Source organism: Falco naumanni, chromosome 6, assembly GCF_017639655.2.
Source record: "Falco naumanni isolate bFalNau1 chromosome 6, bFalNau1.pat, whole genome shotgun sequence".
Lineage (NCBI taxonomy): Eukaryota > Metazoa > Chordata > Aves > Falconiformes > Falconidae > Falco > Falco naumanni.
The window spans coordinates 7,338,595-7,360,851 of record NC_054059.1 but is presented as its reverse complement, the minus strand read 5'-3'; the positions used below and the strand labels follow the sequence as shown (position 1 = coordinate 7,360,851).

Here is a 22,257-nt window from a genome sequence, read left to right as displayed (position 1 = left end):
TTCCCACTGGAGTAGCCCTGAGTCAGCATCAGGCAAAAGCCAGGTGTAGTTATATAAAACAAAAACAACAAAACCCCAAACAAACAAACAAAAAAATCCCTAGAAAAAAAAATCCCAAAAACCAAACCAAACAAACCACAAAACAACCCCAAACCTGCTATGGTCAAAAAAAGAGTATGTTCAGTGACTTTGGAGTTTCCAACTAAAAGTATTATTTGTATTATTTGAATAAAAGTAAAATATGCTTGTATCTGATACATTTTTACATAAAAGCACTTTAAGATAGCCAGTCATATTTGTAGGTACTAGTGTAACCCACCTACCTTTTGAAACAGAAAAGCATTTTTGTTAATAATAATCACTATGAAATAATTAGAAAACTGTTGCCTTGCTAAAAATGACAGAACCGAGAGTTCTGATACTGGGCCAAGCCAGGGAGGACTGGATTTCTTCCCTGAAGCGGTTATGATGAATGGAAGAAGGCAGAGAGCAGCTGAAACAGTTCTGGGGAAATCTTGGCTGCACAGTTTGTAGAGTGGGAGTCAAATTAGGGTTGTCATTATGTTGGCGCATGAGGTATATTAAAACCCTCGTTTGGGTGGGGTGGAGGCCTGATCAGTTAAAGAAGCTGATGGAAGCTGGCCAAGCCCTGTCCCAGGGAGTTCCCTTTGTTGCCTCAAAGTAAGAAAATTGCTGTCAGATACCTTGGTGCTCCTGCTGTGAGGACAGAGCCCCTCTGGGCAGGCGCTTCACTGGGAAAGGTTGCTGGTGGGCCAGGGAAACAGAGGGAAGCTTGAAGCTATATGGGAGAAAACTTTGGAGTTGTGTTCTTGGGTTTCCCTCCAAATAGATGGCATTGTCAGGGCTGTAACGCTGGCAGCTTGCTGTAGCTACTGCATTAACAATCTGTAATTAATGTTTTCACTGAGTAAAGAAACTACAGCTGACATAAAAGTGTCTACATAAAATTTAGGGATAACTTAGTTGCAGGCAGGTCTGAACTACTCAAGCAGGGCTCGCAGCTATAAGGGATAAAACAAGTACCTGAAGAATATCTGCATTCTTTGTTTTATTGGTTTTGAACCACGAAGTGAGACTAAATTTCTCTTCTCACACGCGTAACAGAACAGTCAGCTTTAACTGACTGCTAACCAGGCATAGCCTTTAACCCTGATATTCAGGGTGGTGTGCTATACTTGTTAAAAGTTGTCACGCTCCAAATTAATCTCTCTGCATATGTATAATTATAAATGACATATGATGTATAAAATATGCATGCTGGTAAGTAGTGTATGCTGAGATAGGTGCCTAATTCAGGACTTCCCCAGTATGCTTCAGGAATATAGAAAATCCTGGGATTTCTGGAACCCCCTAGTCACGACAGCAGTTGCACACTGTGAACCACAGATAGGGGGTAGATGAAGAGATAAACATGAGGTAATGAATATTGACTTCCAGGCCACTTCCTCTTCGTGCAGAGGAGAATATTGTTGTGTATAGCTGTGGGGTTTTTCTTAGAAAATAACTGTTTCTGAGCAAAATGTTCTAGTGGATCTTAATTTTCCTTCAGAGCACTCGGACTAATGCTCAGATTCCTGTAGTATGGTGTTGATGAGGCTCCATTGTCTGAAGGAAACGTGCTTAAAAAGCTCCTTCGGCACTACTGGCAATAAACAGAAGAACAAACTGGCAGTGCTGTTATTGTCTAATCGTGTCTTGGCCACGCTAGCTCCAGAGTCTGCTGCTTCTGGACCATGGACTCCATGGGGCAGGTGACTTTTCTAGCTGAAGCACAGCACCCAACCAGCAACTGCACGGCCTTCACGGCAAAGTATTATTTTGATATATGAAATGCAGTCTGAAAGTTCTCCTCTTTCCTTCCACAGGACAAACAGGAGGACTTTAAGACGGTGGTTTTGGAGGGAATGGAGATGGCCAAGCATCAGGTGAGGGTGGCCTTTGATGCTTGAGTTGTGAAGCAAGCTTGCCATAATAATACTATCACCTCAAGGCCCTGGGCAGTATTTAGCTTTCAGTAAGAACTGAGAGAGATCAGTCTTGTTTAGAGGACAAAGCTGAGAGATTTTTGAAGTGAAAGAATCACAAGGGCTCTTATTTTCAAAGATAACTTAAAAAATTACTTCTAAGTTGGTTTTCTACATGAAATATATTACAAAAAAGTTAGTTTAGTTCTAAGAAGAAATATAATCACTGATCTTTATAAATCAAATAATAATTTTTGCCAAATAGCAGATATAAAACACACAATCCCTAATCAATCTCTGTCAATTTAATTGATTGATTTAATTACCTGAGGAACTAGTGGTGTTTGCTTAGCAGATACTGATGTGAGGAAATGGCTTCGATGAGTTATATTTTGTTGCTCAGAAGGAGAACTGGTATTTGCACGTGCACCCCATTTGGTTGGCTGCTGTGTAACACCGCCGCTGCATGCTGGAGGTAGTCCATGCTCACTGGGTAATACTGAGCACGGCAGAGAACCAGTACTGGAAAGCCACTCTTCTGTGAATCCAAGGTGAAGTTTTTAAAGGAGAAATTTTAAACCAGTAGTTTTGTTAAAAGTAGGAGCCATCACCAACTCTGCGTTGGAATTCAGTCTTCCCTTTGTGGATGCTCATAATGAGCTTTTCTTTTCTTGAGATCTGTAGAGCTAGAATAGCAATCCCCTGTGACAGGGAGCCAACTCACCAGATTAAAATACTAAATACGTTCATACTGAATTTTAACATAGTTGTGTTTTTGTGAAACGTATGTCATGTAGGCTCCTGAACTGCAGGACAGCTGCTTCATTTAAAGGGCAAAACCTGTATTTGCTAAAAGTATCATCTCCTGAAGAAAATCTGCTTGCACAAAGGCTATGCAATCTGTAATCCTCACCTTACTCTGCTCCCCACTGCTGTTCTTTCCCCTTCGTACTCCTTTTGTTACAAAGCCTGCTCTTCAGGAGCTTTGCAACCTGCGGGGGGCTTGGACCTCTGCCTCAGCAGAGCAGGAGGGAGGCGCTGATCAGAGGTGGATCAGGAGGTGGCTCTCCTTGATGTGGCCTTTGTGCTTCTTTTCTCCTTCCTCAGAATAAAAATCAGTATTGCTGGAACTGTACTTCACAGTAGAAGCTCTGCCATACTGGTTTATTACTAACAGTCCAAACAAGGTGTTTCTGGTGGCAATAGTACCTTATTGTCTATTTTTAAATCTGTTTTCTGACTCAAAGGGAAAAAAAAAAAAAATGAGTGAACAGTACCATATAAGCAGCTGGATGTTGGCTGGTGCTCAGGTATTTTTGTATGCAGATATTTAAGGCAATGCTAAACAGGGTTACAGCAGCGTACTAACACTGCCTGTGAGCATCTGGTGTGTGACTGCTGCCTTTGCTGGTGGGGTTCCTGAAATTCCCTTGTAATTCCCCCCGTGAAATGGAAGGTGTGTAACCAAAGTCTTCTGAGAGCATGCGATGAGTAACTGAACCGTTTGTTCAGAGCCTCCATGTGTGTTATTTCCGATACTGAGAACAGCACTGATTTTGCTTTTCCTGAAAACTCTGAACTCTAGCTCCAAAGTGAAAATGCTTTGTGTCTATTGTCACTTCCTCTGGGGTTTACTGTCACTAGTGCTGGCAGTAGGGGGACGTGCAAGTATTATTGGAGACCAGCCTGCTTTGGGTGCCAGGACGGGGGGGCTGCCTGCCTTTGGCGCAGCCCCGTGCTGAGGCAGTGGACTCAGATGCCCGCTGCAGCTTTCCCGTTAGCGTCAGCCGACTGGCTGCAGCCTGTACTCTCCGCTGCTGCGAAGCGTGGCGAGGGGAGGAGCAGAGTCTGCTTCAAAAGCTGCCCTCCAGCATTACGTACGTGTCTTTTGTTGATAGGACGAAGATTTTTGTAATCTAGAGAAATACTTTACGGGGCATTAGTCTTTTATTGTTACCTGTGCTGCTTCTGTTTTGTCCTGTATTAATTCCCATTTTTCTATATTTACAGAAAAACCCAGAGGAGGACAGCTCAGGGAAAACACTAAGTTGGGAACCAGGTCACTTGCTTTTAACCATCTACACTGTTCGCAGCATTGAGCAGCTTTTGCCTTTCTTCAATGTACTCAGCCAAGTTTTTAACAGCAAAGTCACAAGCAGATGTGTTGGACACTCAGGGAGCCCCGTCCTTTACCCCAACTGTTTTCCGAATAAGGACATAAAAATGGAGAACCTCAAGACCTTCTCCAGCAAAGCAAGACAAAAGATAGAAGAAATGGTTGAGAAGGATTTTCTTGAAGGTGTCATAAAAACATGAACCAAACTGGTACTACTCAGCTTATATGTAGTGTAACTATTTAAATGAAATACTGTATCTTTCCCAGTTGTATAGTATTCTTTTCTTACTTTGTATGTAACGAAATACTTAATGTTGTATTTAAGTTAAATATTTGTAAATAAGAGAAAAGTTCTGGAGGTGGCCTGAATCAAGTTTAAATATTGGTGGCTCATTGATTATGGTGCCTACTATTTAAAGTACATGTTTTGTTGTCTTGAGTTCTGTCTTTAAAAAATCCTAAAAAATACAAGGTGCACATTTTTTCAATTTGTTTCCAGTTTATTTTTGTCCTTTTTTTTTTTTTTTTTTAATCCACTGGAACTTGTGCTTGTTTACCAGTCTGGAAAATGCCATTATGCCAGAAGTTAATACAGGACTACGATGACAAACATGTCTGTCAGAGGTAGGTACCCTGAACTGAAACATGCAGAAGAGGATACTTGAGTATTGAAAACGTTACATCCTGTTGGCCCAGCCCCTTCACACTTAAGAGGAGCAGTAAGGGCCACAGAAGACAAACTTGTCTTTGTCCCTTACCTCTTAAAAGTGATTCTAAATACTATTGCTGTAAACTGCTTTCTAAGTGATACTTTGTTATTTGCAAATCTGTTTTTCATTATATTGTTTCCCCCTTGAACGGAGGTGAACTGAGTCTGAGGACCAATGCCAGCCTCTGCTATATGCTGTTTGCCCACAGATGATGCGGCTGCTGTGGGGAGGCAGGGATGATGTTTCTGTAGCAGTGCTGTGGCTGCTGTGAGCACAGTCACAACAGAGCTCGAGTCAAACACAGCTACAGCAAGTGTGCCGAGGGTGTGGGAGCTGGACTTCAGGCACAACGTGACAATATCTTCTGAAATAAGTTGGGTGGAGGCAGAATTCCTTCCAGGCATGACCAGGTCACTGACTGTCAAGAAATTAGTCACCTCTAGGTCACTTCAGCTTCAGAAGTTAGACAAACTCGACAGAGGGAAGGAGCGCGGAAACATTCGGCACAAGAGCATCTCATTAAGAGGTAAGTGGCTAACAGAGGTAAAGAATAAACAGAGTAATATTCCGCTCAGTTCTGATCAATCCTTGCTACTGTTGGGAAGGGTTGGGTATGTTCACATTAGCAAACAGTAAAGAAAGTAATATTAAAAAAGAAGTCAAGTTCTGAACTTTAACTGCAGTTGTATCATTTGTTATATAGGCTGGGGTGGTGCTCCTTTTCCACCAGCGAGGTGGTAAACAGCCAGGCTTACTTCATGGGCGAGGGCATCTGCGTTCTCCTGTGAAATATTATAAAAGTTAGTTACACTGGTGTCAGCGTGAGAAGGTTCAAGCAAATATGTGATGTTAAGGCAAGTGTTCTCCTGCAGATGCTGTGCTCCCTATATTGCTCTGTCATCCCGAGGTGTTTTGCCCAGGGAGGTGGTGGAATCACTGTTCCTGGAAGTTTAAAAAACACACAGATGTGGTGCTTAGGGACATGGTTTAGTGGTAGAAGTGGCAGTGTTAGGTTAATGGTTGGACTTGATGCTCTCAAAGGTCTTTTTCAACCTAAATGATTCCATGATTCATCACTTAGTTTCCCAAATCTAGCCGCCTGTTAAGTGTGGTTAAATGTAAGCACACTTTCCCTCCATCATCCAGTGCTAAGCAGAAGATTGTTTAACAGAAACAGATCTACTTAATAGGCAAGTTGTTTAAGCGCTGACCTGTGTGTCCGCTTCAGCATATATTCTAACTACATCTTCTGTTCCTGACGGACGGACAAATGCTCGTGATAGTTTGTACTTCTTTACAAGTGCATCGATTTTATCCTGTAGTCCTGGAGGTGTAACCGCACGCCTTTCTGCATCTGTTGTGTCAATAACTCGCCTGTCTGCAACCTGCAGCATCAGAAACAGCCAATTTATTTGCAACTGAGCTGTATCATGAGAGGAGAATGAAAAAGGTCACGGGTAAGACAGAACTTCAGGTTTTGATGTGTTGCACTGCCTAAATAAGAGCTCAGTTTGGGAGTTCCCTGCTCAACTTAAACACTTTGGGATCCCTGCTCAGCTACTGCTCTGTGTGTATTAACCAATCCCTGACAGGACGTGGCTGCTTGGTTTGGAAAAAGGGTCAGTTCTGAACATGCCACCTTGGTCAGCCTCTGAACTGAAGCCACAGCTGCTCCTAGGAGATCAGAAAGCTTAAACTCCTCTGGTTAATTTACTGCCCAGAGCTCCCTTACTCTGTCTAACAGAATGCTACCATGTGGGAGCCTGTTCTGCTCAAGCTCTTTGCCTAAATATTGGAGAAAATAAAGTAGTAAGAGCTTGAATATTCAAGTTACACACAGTGGCACGGCAAGAAAAATCCAGTGGCCCAGCAGGCAGGGAAAAAATAGGATTTTTCTAATTTAAAAGTAAAGCAAGAGATAAGTTAAAACTTGAACAGTTCTGGTCAGGTTTTTCCATTTAACAAAGACAGCTGTTATTTCATCATTTGTATAAGTTGTATTTTGATTTTAGTCCAAGTGAGATTCTGGTCCCTTCTCAGGGTGGTTTTGGGGGTTGTTTGGCCTACTTCTGCCTTTTAATGGGGTGTTTCAGCTTTAAAATAAAGCTTTATCTTAGCTTTATCTTAGAAAGGCAAGAGATGGTCACAGCAGCACCCCAAGAGACTGCTGCAACCTGAGCCAGTGTGGTGTGTAACTCACCTCAATTTTGAGCAGCCGGTTTGGAAGGTCCGTGTAAAGAGCGTCCCACTGTTGCACAGTCAAACCTTTCAAAGCCAGGATTGCTTCGATAACCAGCATGTCTGAGATGGCATCACCAACTGTCTGTTAACGGGAAGGGAAAAGACAATGGAGCAGTCAACCGTGAAGAAACAAAGGCACGATTTGATCAGCAAGCTTCCAGATGAAGAGGGTGAAAATGCAGCCAGGCTGACTTCCCTCAGTCTGGGTAGCTGAGGGGGGCTGGCTTGTTTTGAGGGGTGGTGGTCGTTTGCTTTTACTTCCTTACCCCGCTGACCCTGTGGTGTAGGTGTACAGCTCTGCCAAGGGCAAGGGCTAGCTCTCACCTCTCTTAAAGCCAGCCCGTGAAGTATGACTTGGCACTGCCCCAGATGAATAACATCTGTGCAAAGACAGGGCGTCCCAGGGCTGCGTGGACACAGGCACTGGACCACCCCCATCCTCCCATACTGGGTAAGTCAGTGAAAAACATCAGGTGAAAGACTACTTGCTGTTGGATCATGAACAAGTCACGTCCCATAACTAGGTGCCCATACTATCTCAGTCCCTTCTCGGGCCCTGAAGCCAAAAGACTGCACCAGATAATATTTTCTCATGAGTAGATGCAGAATGCTTTTATCTTTTTCTAAAGACAACTCTTTCTGCCCTTTTTTATCTTGACCCCTTCTATCGTGGCACCCTCCTTCCTGCTCCAGCAGTCCCTGGCAGTAGCCTGACAGGTACTCACAAACAGGGTTAGCCCCATGACTGTCAACTTAGTGATTTGTTTCTCTCAGTTTTTACCTGGTTAATCAGGTCAATCATGTTTTCAAGCACCTTTGCTGCTTCTCTTTTCTCGTCATCTTTCTCTTCTTTTGCCAGTTCTCTTATATTAGTTTCAGCAGCTTTACTAAATAATATCTAGATTAAAAAGAGGAGAGCTCGTCAAGATCAGCCCGCATCAAACTGGGATACATGCAGCCATGAGAAAAAAAAAATAATTTACCAATTAAGCCCAAATAACCATCATTAATGTTTCCTACCATGAATTCCCATCCCCACGTAAAACACAGAGAACAAGGTGGCGACACTATGATAAAGACAGAAAGGGGAAAAAAGTCTGTTCTCAAATAAGGAGAGAAAAGTCTTGCTTATAAATGTAAGCAGGGAGTGAAAAGCCCTCCTTTCTCTAGGTAATCCAACAATTTTTTTGTACGTATTGGCTGCTGTTATGCATTACATGCTCATACTTACTGTACCGTGTCCATTTGCCTCAAAATAAACCCCAACATCAAACTCCTGGGCCTTGTGATGCAAGTGTTTCACTCCTGTTTTGACACAGTGCACAGGTACCTGCAGCCCAAGGAGATGCAGAGAACACACACAGTGTTACAGGCTCTCCTCAGTGCACCCAGGCAGGCTGTTACAATCTAACCTGTGTTTCACTGCTACTGCCTCCCCAGAGCTAAAATTATCCACTGTTTCTGCAAACCCGATTACAAAAAGATGATTTAATTTTATTCAAGTGGAAGTAAAGGCTGTTTTTTTAAAATAAAAAAAACAAAACCTCAAACAAAGAAAAACCTAATTCATTTTACGGCTTCAAGGAGCATACTAGATTTTCTATCCAAACTGAAATAATACTTTAGCTCTATTTCTGTAGCAAACAACATTTAGCCTTGTTGCAGAAAATAAAACAACCAGTCTCGAGGTATCAAGGGACCTTTACCAACTCGCTTCGTTGCAAAGCCATAAAGTCCTCAACTTGTTCCAGAAGTAACAAGGGATTTTGTTTAGCTTTTGTCACACTTTAAAAAAAAACCCAAAAACTAGTAAAAGCAGATCAGAACTTCTTCAGCTTTGCTCTCTTGCATCTGCTCTACCACCCAGAATTTAGTCACTACTGCAGGTTTGAAAGAGTCATTTATTTTTGCCAAGTTTTAAGTTTTCCTAGCAACTGTATATTACAGTACCATTTATTTTTAAGGTAAACAACATTTGCAAAAAATTAATAGGAAAAAAAAAAGTGGAGAATACCTTCAGTGTTTCCTCAAGGTAGCGTGTTGAACTACCATTGGCGTATGCTGTCTGTACCACTGCCATCCTTAAGGTCTGTCCCACCTGAGCAAACCAAGGTGCAAAGTGCTTTACTGTCCAAGAGGCACAGAGCCAGACAAGCAGGACAAATGGAAGGACGGTAAGAATTATTAAACATATGTTCTCCAAACACTTAAAACTCCTGGGCATCAAAGGATGGCACCAGCTCACAAAGAACTTCTATATGTTTTAGACAACACAAATTCTGTTCAAGTCTTTGTTTTTTTGGCTGGTTTGAAGCAGCTCCCCAGACTAAGGCTTTTTCAGACTTAGTAAGCTCGGTGCACTGGCCAGGCATGTGGCATTACGTGAGCAGCAAAATCAAAGCTTCCAGTGCAAAGCAAGCAAAGGCTGGTGGCAAACACAAGTTTTCCTCACTGGCCAGCTTCTCTGCCACAGTGCAAGAAATGAGCTGGTCTCTAAGAAAACAAAACCAGGACGCCTTGTCTTGGTTTAGTATCATAGACACCAAGCCTAAAAGGACTTCTGAACAACAAAAGTTTTTTCTCTCTATCCCCTGTGGGGAAAGGATGCTATGCAGCCATTAGCGGTTTTGGAACGATGACACATAACCCCCTTGACTGTCACAATCAAGTTCTCATGCAAAAGAAATTCCCAACCTTTATAAATCTTTAGAGAAATGGTGAGGAAAGGACTGCACCCAAAATTAATGGAAGATACAGAAACAAAGAGAATGGAATATCAATACTTTGTACACTGCAACGGGAGAAGTTCTCTCCCACCAAGAAAAAGTTCCAGGTTAAAATGTCAGTGCTCAGATTTTTATTTGGAGTGTGGAAGTCACACCCTTGTAAAAACAACATTTTTGGCCATACCAATGAGGTAGGTACAGGACTGATCTCTTTTTAAACTGGGTTCACTTCAGGTCGATTGTAGAGAGACCGCATACGTACAAACTAACACAGCTTCCTTAAGGCTATTTTACACTTTACAAATTAAAGTGTCAGCATCCATTTCATACGTTAAGAGTTACCTTGACAAGAAGTTCTTTAAGGAAGATACTAATTAAAGTTGCTATTTTATCTCCATCCAATAGGTGAAAATGGCCAGCTGCATCCTTATAGTAATAAACAATTCTATCTGCATCGCCATCAAATGAGCAGCATCTCTCATTGGGCTTCATGTCTAGCCCTAGTGCACACAGTTACAAACGCAAGTTATAGACAGCAAAAAACACAGAACATTTAAATTAGTCCCAGTGTGGATCTCATGCAGAAATCAGCTCTGTGCAGTCACACACACAAAACTAATGCTCTGAAACAGACATTGCTTTTACTAAGACACTTGCAACAGGGAAACTGTATTGAATGGCAACTGAAAAGTATATATTCAGATCAAAAATATATGTACTAATATAAAAAATGCAGGTTCTCTAATCATTTATTACGCTACGCTTTCTCCCCAGCTGTCCCAGAACTACTGTGTCTAGTCACATCTCTAAATTTCGGAAATAAGCACTGAATGTCAGTTATGGCACAACGTTAAAAAGCTTGCAGCAGAATACCCTCCCCTTTTCTCACACACCGAGCACACCAAGCCGCATACATCACCCACAGACCAAGCTGAATGGCTTTGCCCCTGCAGCGCAGCAGAGAAAGCCAGTTGCAGAGTGGTACCCAGGGGCCTGCCTGACGTGAGTGGCAGCTGGCTGACCTCGGTTGGACACCCTTACTGCTCCTCTGAGGGGGGCCATGGCACACTGCGCACCCCTGGGTCTGGAAGCAAACCGTGCTGGGGCAGAGGAGGGCTCCAGAGCCATGGCACCTGCATTTCCTGGCACATAGCAGGTCCACTGCACACTCTCGGTGTAACACTACTACATACTTCACCCTCCAAGACGCATGGGAATTAACTATTTGTCCCTTGCATCAAAGATGCTTTTCTTCAGGAAATATTTCAGGCATGTTTAATTTTATTCCACTCCCACTTGACAGACCTGCACCTCCTTTTCGCTTCCTTTCACACAGGAGACACACTTGCCTAATGCAAGACAAGCACGCACCCTCATGCCTGCAAAGCCACCACTGAAGTGCAATTACAACAGGAGGTGGCACATAAATCCCACCATCGAAAAAAACCAACTCCACTCCAAAGCAACCATCACCAGGATTTCTCAGAGCGGTACAAAAACCATAAAAGTGGATCTGTTGGCTATAAAATACTTCATATTTACTTAGCTTGATAATCGATTTATATAACAATGTAGGTAGTGCATAAGGAGTACCTGCCTCAAAAACATTCCAGGCTTAATGCCAATAAAGCAATAACTAAGAAGAAGTCACAATCTGACACAGCAATGCCACACAAAAATGAACTGCTCTTTTATTAAGGTACATCTGGCTTTTCTTTAAGATGTCAGACTCGTTAACCTCAGAACCTGTTTCTCAGAGACTGCAGCTGACCATTCCCTAGGCTAATTTCAGATGCCACCAGGAACGCAGCAGGGAGATCCAAAGGACATGCTGCACCCTGCAACCCCTTCTTGGAAAAAAAAACATTTTATCACACAAGCAGACAAGGAAAACTGGCCCACCTTGCTGACACCTTGTCCTTCAGAGCACAGGAAACTACAACACAAAACTGGCCTGTGTCTTCTCCTGCGTGCCTACAGTGATAGAGGACAATACATCCCACTGCCATAGAGCTCCCCGAGCTAAAGCATGAGGTAATGGCAACTGCAGCATTTAACAGGTTGAGACTCCCTATGACTTTAAACAGGAAGCTGTTGCCACTTAACACTTCAGAGAAATCAAGTAATTTACTTCAGTGAATGATTAGGAAATCACATTTTCTTTTCAGAGCATATCCCTGCACAGAAACGACCAAGGAGTCTCCCCTCAGTCCCAGTCTAAAACCAGGATCCAGATGTGACACAAGCATCCATCCCTGGCAGGGACTGCTGCTGTGCTGCTCCTCCCCTTTCTGCATTTCTCCAGCACGCAAAGCAGCGTGGCAAGAGGGAAACCACCATAACTTGGTGTTCAGATTTGGCTAGCAGCTGCAACAGGTTGTCAAATAGAGAACCCTTTTAGCCTCAAATAACCTAATATCCAAACTAGCCTGCTCCCTCAGTTCAAGGATTTCCTTTTATGCACTTTGCAGGAAATTGGTTGAAATGATTTCCTTACTGGTTTATGTCAATCAGTCTGCTGGCACCAAGCTTAATTACACCAGCTCTTCCTCAGGAACCCAGGAAAGTGTCTGCAGCCCCAGCCCACAATGTAAATCCTTCTTGATAACACAAAGGGAAGTAAAATAAATAACAGTAAGCCAGTCTGGACTGATCTTTGGACGCCACCAACTTAACATTCAGACTGGATTGTCGCACATACTTCAGCCAGTCAGAGATACACCGTACTCGTCCAAACAATCCAGACTAACATAAACTAGCGATGCGCCAAACCCAGCCGTATAATTCTCTCTTTCCATTGCACAAGCAGAACCATTCATGCGGTCACTGAGTAATAAACAGAGAGCTCACCTTATCTGAAGGTGATATGCCATTGCTAGACCCTGCGCTTTCAGATCTGGAGAAGAGATAAAAGGATATAAAACTGACTACGTACCTCTAGGCGGTTTCTGGTGAACTTTCACAAAATCTGCACCACACAAGTGATTGAGTTTCTCCTTGGTTCCATCGTTATATAAGTGAATTAGCACCTCCTTTGGAAAGTAGGGCTTCATTTCTGATAGTTTCAGGGCTCCTATTCCATTGGCACAGTCAATCTTCAGGTACCTCTGACTCCCTCCAGAGCTGGGAGACTTAGCACAAGGGAAGAAGGGGGCAAGTGAACTCATACCCTAGTGAAACCACACCTAGAGACATGCTGACTTTGAAACTTCAGACCCAAACAGGCTAACAAACAGAGGATACTCATTTTGTACATTTGCATGAAGACGACAACACCTTAGTATTCACCTGTTTTATCAGTTCCGTAAAAGCTTTGGATAGTTTTTCATAATAACCTTCCAGCGTTGCTCTCCCATACTGCCCTTGGGTATTCTGACAGCGGACCATGTAATGTAGCTGTGGTGTTGTCATCAGACCATAATCTAGCATAAAATGAAAGCCACAATATTCAGAAACAGAATACTGAATTAATTCCTCCTTAAAAGTTATACAGTATTTGCTATTCTACAATAAACAGACAAATGCATGAAATTCTTCAAGTTCTCTTATGAAAAGATGAACCCCCTCCCACCCCCCACCTTGCATTAAAGCCATACAACTACCCTAAAAGATCATAACAAGCAAAAATGGAAATAGTGTCTGGGCTACTGCCATAAGTCTACATAACAGAATTACATTTACATGAAAACTTGAAATCAGACTAGAACTGAAGAACTTTAACATACCATGGTACTGACCACCTAGAACGAAGATACCATCTATTACTGACTGTGCAAGTTTCTCACTGCTTGGCCTGGAAAACAACAAATACAACTGATAACCTTCGCATAAGACACTTCTGCATGGATTTGGGATGGAAGCACAACGTGGAAGACGACTCCACAAGCTTCCTGCCAGTAGACTTAGATTCAATATGAAGAAAACCATACCTTTTTTCTATTGTAGGTGCCTCCCAATAAAGAAGTTTGAAAGCCACCAACCCAGAGAATTGCAAAGACAAGTAAACTGCTGAATATATGTGGATGTCACACACTATCCACAAAAAAAACCCAATCACCAACCCCACAATAAAGCATCCTGTTCAGAAACAGTGCTAGGAAGTTCTCACAACTATCAGGGAAGCTAATATAGGAACAGCACTGGAAGAAATTTATTTATTTCTATGATCATAAATTAACAGGTAGCAGACTAGGCATAAAAAAAAAAAAGTACATAATCTGCCCACAGAAGGCTAAACATCCAAAAGTATGCATGAACAAAATGTTGGCACTTCCATACAAGCAGCATACCTCTACAGCATTTTGTAATTACCTGGTGTCTCTACCAATAAAAAGTGAAGCATCTTCGTGCTGGTTCACTGCTGCTTTTTGGCAGATCTCAGCGATTATTTTCTGTAATTCTCCCTCCTCTGCATTTGCTAGTTGTGTGGCATACTCTTCCCAGGAAGGGTGCAGCATTTCTCCAAGAGGATCAACCAGCTTTACACCATTATCTTCCTTAGAAGAAAAAAGAACACAAGGTAGTAAGCCTAAAAGTAGGAAACGGATATTTCTAAGAGAGAAAGACAGCCAACACCTGGTTCAATCACATTTCTTCTTCAAACATGGAGCACTTCTGGGAAGCAATCACTTAGCTGTTTATTTTAACCTCCAACAAGCCCAAAAAACTAACATAAAGAGCACATTAAGTAACCAACACTTCCCCCCTTACAGTTTTGGTATGAAAATTCATTTGACATTAAAACAACATAAGGGGAATTTCTAATAACCTGCAACACTCCACAGTGATTTGTAATTTGTAATTTTGATTTGTAATTGCCGTGTCTCCTTACTTTTAAAACCCACAGATTTTGCACAAAGATTCACCTCTTCTCAAGGGCACTCCTAGCTTGCCAACATGACAAATTTTCTACATTGCAGCATTTCCACAGGAGAGAAAAATATGCTTGTGTATACAGGGAAAAGTAACTTCAAACTTGCTGGAGATGGTATTTACGGGGAGCAGGCTAAACATATCCTTTAAGCAGGTCCAAGTGCCTTCAAGGTCTGGTCTCTCAGCACCGTGAAGAGCTTTGATTCCACCGGACTGATCGCATCTACTTTCTTTTTAAAGAAAAGGTTGTTCTTACCTCAGGATTGTGAGATGCTGTAACCATGATGCCAATAGTAGATACCACAGCCTTAGACCGGAGAACGGCCAGCAAGCCCATGCGGAACATGACGTGATCAAGCTGTTCAGCCCTGGCACGAAATCCAGCGGTGCCATAGTGAAGAGTAAGTCCGGCGGGTTTAGGATGTAACGCTGAGTATTTTTTAAGGGCTTCAGCATCCATTTCTAGAGAAGGAAGTAACACAGATACGAGTGAGAAGACCTCAGGTCATTATAATTAGTTTCATATTTTGCACTTTAATTTTTAAGTCCACGGAGATCTTAAAACCATTCCTATCAACCCCCCTGGTGGGAACGCAAGGGGGGGGCGATCCATGAAGGAGCCCCTACATGCCCAGCACAGCACTCGATAAACAAAACCCCACCAGATTTCCCCAGATCACGAAGGGATGACGTGATCCGGGTGAGGAGAGCCACGGTTCTCACCCGGCCGGACCCAGGGAACCTAACGAAGTTATCGCACGGGGCTGGCCACTCGCACCGCACGTTAGCCACCCGACCCCCAGCCACGACGCCGGATATCAACTGTTGAGCTCAAAAGCAGCTTGCCCTGCCTCTCGGAGCCCTTGCAGCCGCAGGAAAAGCCCCAGCAGCGTCACCCGGATGCTTCACTCGGGCGGCGGCTCTGCCAAGGCGCTGCACGGACCCAGGGCGCTGCCAGCGCCACGGCTCCACCCCGCCCCGGGCACCCGAGGGGCCGGCAGCCGCCGGGCCGGGGAGGGACACCCCTAGCGCACGAGCGGCTCCAGCAGCCGCCTCCCTGCGCGGCTGAGGACCGCGGCGCCCGCGCAGCACCGCCACCCGGGCCCACCGTGCGGGACCGGAGCCCCGACGGACCCCGACGGACCCCGACCCCGGGCAGGGCCTCCCGGCTCACCCTCCGCCGCGCGCGCCCCTTCCGCCACGGCCGCGGCCACGCCCCCAGGCCGCGCCCGCCCAATGGCAGCGCGCTGGGCGGGCACGCAACCGCCACGTGGCGCCCGCGCCGCGCCCACTCGTGCGCTGGAGCCGGAGCAGGGGTGGCGGCCGCGGGCCCCGCCGTGCGGCAGCGTAGCCCCCAGGCGGAGTCCGGAGCTGAGGCGAGGACCGGGCGTGTTCGAGAGCCTGTCGGTGACGGGCTCAGCTCCCGGTGACACCGAGTCTTGCACAATGTCACACACGGGACAGCCCGCCGTGGCTGCCCGCGCACGCCAGCGTGGCGCCTCCTGCTGACCCGCTCGGCACGGCGCTGCCGTGTCCGTGGGGCACCGGGCGGTGCCACCCGCCCCGGGGTGCCAGCAGGGCCCGACGGTGTTTTATTCCCCGCCTCAGCGGCGCTTCCGAGCTCCCCGAGGCCGCCCGCCCGCGCCAGGCCCCGCAGCGGGCGCCGTGCTTCCCGCCAGGCGCTCGGGCGGGGCTGCGCCGAGGGAGCTGAGCTGGGGCGGGAGCCTCAGGCCGGGCCTCGGCCCGCCGGGGTTTACAACGGAGCGGGCGATCGGCGGAGAACTGCCCGGACCCGCGCCGGCCGCCGCCCTCCGCCTCGGGCGAGTGGCCGCCTGGCCCCGCCGCACCGAGCGCGCGTGCGGGTCACCCACCCCCATCCCCCCCCCGCGGCTCGCGCAGCGGCCGTTCGGCGGCGGTCGGCGGTGACACGCGCCGCTCCCTCGCCTCAGCGGCCCCCGCCGGCGGGGTGGCGGTGCGCGGCGCGAGCCGCCGTACCGGTTCCGCTCCGCTCCGCTCCGGCAGCCCGCGCGGCCCCGGCAGGGCTGCTGACGCGCATGCGCGGGCGGCGCTGGCGGGCGGCGCCGCGTCCCCCTCCCCGGGAGAACCGTGTGCTTGTTCCGGCGCCCAACGGCCCCGGGGCTCGCCCCCGGCGCCCGGCCGTCCCTCCCGCAGCCTGGCCGTGGAGCGCGGCCGTGAGGGGCTGGCGCGTGAGCGCTCCGTACTCGGCCGAGCCTGGTCAGATTCCGCCCTCAGAACTCGGGGCCGCTCCCGGCGGAGGGACCGGCTGCCGGCGAGCTGCGACACCCCGGGCGGGACCAGGCCGCGGGCGGCAGGTGCGTATGGAGGGCACGGCGGCGGAGGGCACGGTGAAGGAATGCCTGGAGCTCCAGCTGCTGGAGGTGGAAATGCTCCTTTCGATGTTTCCCCAAAAAGGTGAAATAGATCTGGACGAGGGTGCGGTGTCTGGCGTGCGGCGCTACCTGAGAAACGCTGGAGGAGCTCTGCCCCCGCAGCTCCGGTACTCGGTCGCGGTTGATGTGGGGGAGGCAAAGGTGAGACCTTCCGCGCAGATGTGCTCATGTACGTTTTCGTTACGGCTTGTGCGCACACTAAAAAACTCTGCCCCAAAAAAAGGAAGAAACCACCAAATTTCTGTTGGATGTTTCAAAAGCTGACAGTAACAAAAAAGTCTTAGGTTTTGTTATTGATTTATTATTTACATATCTAGCCTGTCTTGGGACAAGAAGGGCTCATAGAGTTGCAGATAGCAATAGACAACTGACATCAGTGGCACACAACATCCACAAGCACTTAGCTAGGGTTCTGCTTATATGAGGGTTGTTAGTTTACTAGCTTACAAAGGTGTGTTACAAAGGCAGTGCTCCCTGCATGAGAGTACATACGCTGGACTTAACATTAATCTAGCAAAACTCTCCTATTAATTCTCCCTTCCAGCCCATGCCACGTGTACTAACATTCATTGATCTGTATCTGAAACACAGTACTGTAAAAATAGCTTCAAATGGCAGAATACTATTAAGAAGAGTCACACAAACACTGAAACAAAATCAGCCTATGAATGGGGAAACAAAACATACAGTATAAGGACTTGCAGTAGTTTATCTGATTGAAGAAAAGGTTATATATGACCACTACGTGATGTAAATACTTTGTGTAGAGAACATGGGTCTGCGTGTATAATAATGCAGTGACTGAAAACTGAGAACAAACTCAACCTAGAAGCCATTTTCTTCAGAATAAGGATAATTAAGCATTACAGCAATTTACTGGGTAACAAGGTGGCCTCATGATTATTTGGAAACTGAGGTATAAGCTTAGGTATCTTCCTAAAATGCAATCTTTCACCAGCCTTCAGAGAAGTTTTATGAACTGTGCAGGATAGGCTTATGCAGGAAGAACTTTTTTTTTTTTTTTTTTTTTCCATGGCGGTTTGTCAAGGAAGTTGGAAACATCATCAGTCATTTCACAATTAACTTCTTTCTGCAGGACTAATCATATGACTGTGTATTGTAGTGAACGTCCCCTAATGGTATACAGGAGCCTCAAGCACTGAGGACACATGAATCCTCTCCTGCTGTTGGACCAGAGGCAGGGTTCCATTTCCAAAGAACTGTTTGGTGTTCTTTGGAAAAGGTGCTCCATTTGAAAACACTGTAGGAATAATCAAGAGAAATTCAACAGCCCAGGATTTATAGGAGATTACGATAGATAATCTAGAGGTTTCCCTCACCTAAAATGCACATAAATCCTTTTTTCCCCTATAATCCTGAGAATGCTTCCTCTGTTAGGGTGAATGCTTGCTTAAAATAATAATAATACTGCATAGAATCATAGAATGGTTTGAGTTGGAAGGGACCTTAAAGATCATCTAGTTCCAACCCCCTGCCATGTGCCTCTGTATACAGTATATAATCATATACGCAATCATAAACACTGTTTCATATAACTCCTGGCCTTGTTTTCCTGGGGTAGATCCAGCAACTGTGCCAAATTCATTGATCAGATGTGCATTTGGCAAGAGACAAGGTTCTCTAAAGCCACTTGCCCCTTGACTCTGGCAAACTCTTAGTTTATCGCTGTAGCAACACGGAGCACTTACTGATAACACACACTAGAACTATCCCTGGAAGGTAACTGCATACCTTCTTTGAAGCCACAGAGCTATTTCTCACAGCAGAAGAGAACAACCTTGATAACATTAGACATGCTGGGAAAAGTTAGAGCACAGTGCAGCAAAAGAAAAGGAGCAGACAAAAGAATGAGTTATGGGGACAGAAGGAAAGTGGAAGTAGTTCTAGTCTTCAGGATGTTGCAATCTTAATTACATCTCATTATTTGCCTTTGACAGCCAAGAAAAATCTACCATGTCTTTCAGTAGCTGAAGAATTAATTTTCTTTCTGTGTGTCTCCTTTTCTTAAGGTAAAAGTGGATTTGCAAGTACAGCTGCCTCATCTGTATCCACACGTAGCTCCTCAGCTTTTTGCAAGATCAAACGCACTGCACAGACAGCAACAGTCGCAGCTCAACGCTCGTCTCGCTTCTCACATCAGCTCTTTGGATTCGGGTGAGCTGCACATATATGAAGCTGTGCAATGGGTTAAAGACAACAGCCTGCCTTACCTGGAAAACAGTCAGATCTCTTCTGAAAGCGCTTCAAAAGAAGTCGTAGTTAAAGGAACATTGCATCGCATGTGGATCTACAGCCATCATATATATAGGCAGGAACTGAGGAAAAAGATTTTTGACTGTGCAAAGACGTTAAATCTGACAGGCTTCTGCCTAACAGGGAAACCTGGCGTCATCTGTGTGGAGGGGCTCCAGGAAAACTGTGAAGAGTTCTGGCGTGTTATTAGGTATCCCAACTGGAAGCATATTTCGTGCAAGCATGTGGAGAATATAGAAACAGAGGGAAGCATTGATAATCTTCGTCTCTTTCATGCTTTTGAAGACCTGCAGTTTCAGGCACATGGTGATTATGGCCTGAGGAATGACTATCACATGGATCTTGGCCAGTTCTTAGAATTCCTGAAACAACATCAGAGTGGACACATTTTTCAGATTTTATTCGGTGTCGAAGGCAAACTTTCAGACAAATAAGAAACTGTGTAAGGAGTTTTGGACGGCAGGAGGTGATGCTAACATTGAAATATTGCGCCTTATAGCTACTGTGAAAAGGGAAACTGTTTAACATGAGAGAAGAAAAGTTCAAGTAGTTAATCTTAGCTTCTGTTCTGAATTGCCACATTTTTGAGAGACATTTACTTTCTGAGACCCTAAAATTGGCATTTGTCACTATGAGCCACGGCTCCAAGTGCTTGCAAGGTGATAAACACCCCACACATATGCTGAATTACACACTTCTGTCTCCTTATCTGTTCCGTGCTGTGCAGACCTGTAAGTTTAACTTCTGCATACAGCTGTGGGATACCAAAGTGGCTGCAGTCACAGATTAACATGGTTTCCAATACAGAAGCACTCCCAGCTCAAGGAAATCTCACTGCTACATTCATGCAGTGTCTTTTACTGCTTCACAAAGCATCTGCTCTCACTTCATTCAAGTAATCCATGAAATGCAAAGGCTTGTGTCCAACCACAGGGCCAAGCTTTGCTTTTAAATAAAGGGTGGGGGGAAACAGAAAGAAGCCCACATCACAGCATCCCTTGCATGCTTTGGGTAAATTCTATCACCAATACCACCATTTTCACAATCCTCTTTCCTGTGATCTGATTATGGTTTGGTTATGTTAATAGTAGTTTTTCAGCTGCTCAGCTCATGGCATTTTATATTTACATTGTTAGGCCAAACACCTTGGAAATGAAAATGTGTAGGATGAGACAAAGTTTAGTGTTTCCTCTGTTTTCCCCCTACATTACAAAAGGAAATACATGTACAATATAGGAAAATGAAAATATAGATACATTATGCATTAAATAAAAATACACATAACTTTACCAATCTTTCCTGCGTCAAATTAATACCGAGAGACAATTTTCTAGCAGCCTGTAACAGGAAATTATATTAATGGCTCACTAGGCAGTGCTTTCTACAGGGCAGTACGCTGAGTGTGTATTTAGATAGTGAATTGCAATTCAGTCTTCCAATCTAGAATGGATTATCATATTTAAATGTCACCAGTGAAATAAGTAGATGAAGAACGCTACTGAGAAGTCCCCAGTAGCTTACTGCCTTCCACTTCGTCACTGAGCACCATAATGTGAAAACTGCTAGTGAGCAATAAAAGCAGACTTACTGTTGAGCTGTTCACATCTAAAACGCAGGCTATTTTGACAGCAGCTATTTCAAGACCGTATTTCAGTACACTCAGGTAACAACTACAAAAATAACAGGTATTACTCTATTTCAAGTAACACACAAGGAAATGTTTGAATACTTTTCTCATCATAGCAATATATTGAAATACAGAGGATGGCAGTGTGTCTGGTTGCTCAGTGATGAGTAGTATATGCTCCTTCGCTGTGGTAGGTGTCTTGTTTGTATGATCGCAATTTTGGCCAAAAGCACAGTAAAGCACAGCTTCCCATTACACAGTGAGGGAGCAAGTGCCTCTCCTCTTTGTGAATTCAGGACCTGTGGTCTGCAGCTGTGGCAGAGCTGAGGGGCTGGACAAACAGTTAATTTTTTGGTTTTGCAGAGGTAATCACTATAGCATGATAAATGAAAATGTTCAAGTACACTTTGTTTCCAGAACTGTCCAGAAAGTATATTCACATTTTTCTGGGAGTGATAATTCTGTAACAACTGATAATCCTTTTTGTTTTGGTTTGTTTTTTTTTGAACGTTGATGTATGAGCACAGATTCTACACAATCATGACTCAAACACAGTAAAATAATTTGCGTTCAGTCCTGTGGAGAAGCTGCCAAATAATAAACTTCTTCCTTTAAAGTGGCAAAACAAACTGGCTTAGAAGTAGGCCTTATCCGTAAGATTTCAACCAGAAGGAAACTGGAAGGGCAACAGTAGCATAGGTCAGAAATTCTGTGCAGGAGAACAGTCAAACAATTGGGAGTTAGAGCTGTCTAAAGCTTTATTCTGAGCACAAGTTTTGTTCATTTTTTCTAAAGGAGGAAAACGCTGATAGTACCATCCAATCATGTACCCTCCTAAGGAAAACCACAGACTCATGACTTGTCTTTCTGGAAATGTTAATTATGAATCCAGAATAATGCAGGTCATGAGTAGGATCCCTGGATGCTTCCGGTGAGGTTTGCAGAGGTAATTGCTTTTTTTGTAGAAGAATAAGGGTCACTGTCGGGCATCACTGTCGATAACTGGTTGACAGATGAGAAAGGGTATAAGAAGTTAGAATGTATCTTGAGTTGAAATTAGTGTGTAAAGGAGCATAGTCAGCATGCTGAATTATTAATGAAGTTGTAAAAACTGAAGAATTGCTGAAGAAATTGAGGTAACTAGATCAATCAAATAGTAGTAAGGGAGATAAATAATAAATATTGAAGAATTAATAAAATGTGTTTTCTCCCCCCATAATGATGGACACTGTTCCTCATAACAATTAGTCATTTAGGAGACCTTAGCTGGGTGATTCAGGAGTTCTTTTTCAAAA

The 22,257-nt window shown here is 44.7% G+C and overlaps 3 protein-coding genes across 18 annotated transcripts in view; 2 read left to right on the top strand and 1 right to left on the bottom strand.

Annotated features, from left to right (window-relative positions):
- DOP1A (DOP1 leucine zipper like protein A) overlaps nt 1-4,589 on the top strand; it is a 67,959-nt gene extending 63,370 nt beyond the window's left edge. For 8 of the 11 annotated variants that reach the window (XM_040598011.1, XM_040598012.1, XM_040598013.1 and 5 more), the window contains 2 exons: nt 1,887-1,946; nt 3,996-4,589. In XM_040598011.1, the coding sequence (XP_040453945.1) occupies nt 1,887-1,946; nt 3,996-4,301 (366 nt within the window). In that variant the 3' untranslated portion in view covers nt 4,302-4,589. The remainder of the gene's footprint in view (nt 1-1,886; nt 1,947-3,995) is intronic. The other 3 variants (XM_040598020.1, XM_040598021.1, XM_040598015.1) reach the window with 1 other exon arrangement.
- Nucleotides 4,590-5,478: 889 nt separating this feature from the next.
- On the bottom strand, nt 5,479-17,193 carry PGM3 (phosphoglucomutase 3). Of its 5 annotated transcripts, none has more exons than XM_040598027.1 (13): nt 17,131-17,193; nt 14,907-15,112; nt 14,090-14,274; nt 13,504-13,571; nt 13,067-13,200; nt 12,714-12,909; nt 10,121-10,278; nt 9,067-9,150; nt 8,284-8,382; nt 7,834-7,950; nt 7,012-7,134; nt 6,023-6,196; nt 5,479-5,593 (listed from the first exon to the last, which is right to left on the bottom strand). In XM_040598027.1, exons 2-13 carry the CDS (start codon nt 15,108-15,110, stop codon nt 5,507-5,509), a joined length of 1,629 nt encoding a protein of 542 aa, XP_040453961.1. In that variant the 5' UTR covers nt 15,111-15,112; nt 17,131-17,193; the 3' UTR covers nt 5,479-5,506. The 5 variants fall into 5 exon arrangements, with proteins under 5 accessions (XP_040453961.1, XP_040453957.1, XP_040453958.1 ...); XM_040598023.1 differs by lacking the exon at nt 17,131-17,193 and adding an exon at nt 16,646-16,735; XM_040598024.1 differs by lacking the exon at nt 17,131-17,193 and adding an exon at nt 15,825-15,872.
- On the top strand, nt 16,705-20,624 carry RWDD2A (RWD domain containing 2A). Of its 2 annotated transcripts, none has more exons than XM_040598028.1 (2): nt 16,705-17,202; nt 19,092-20,624. In XM_040598028.1, exons 1-2 carry the CDS (start codon nt 16,705-16,707, stop codon nt 19,767-19,769), a joined length of 1,176 nt encoding a protein of 391 aa, XP_040453962.1. In that variant the 3' UTR covers nt 19,770-20,624. The 2 variants fall into 2 exon arrangements, with proteins under 2 accessions (XP_040453962.1, XP_040453963.1); XM_040598029.1 differs by lacking the exon at nt 16,705-17,202 and adding an exon at nt 17,214-17,327.
- Nucleotides 20,625-22,257: the final 1,633 nt, after the last annotated feature.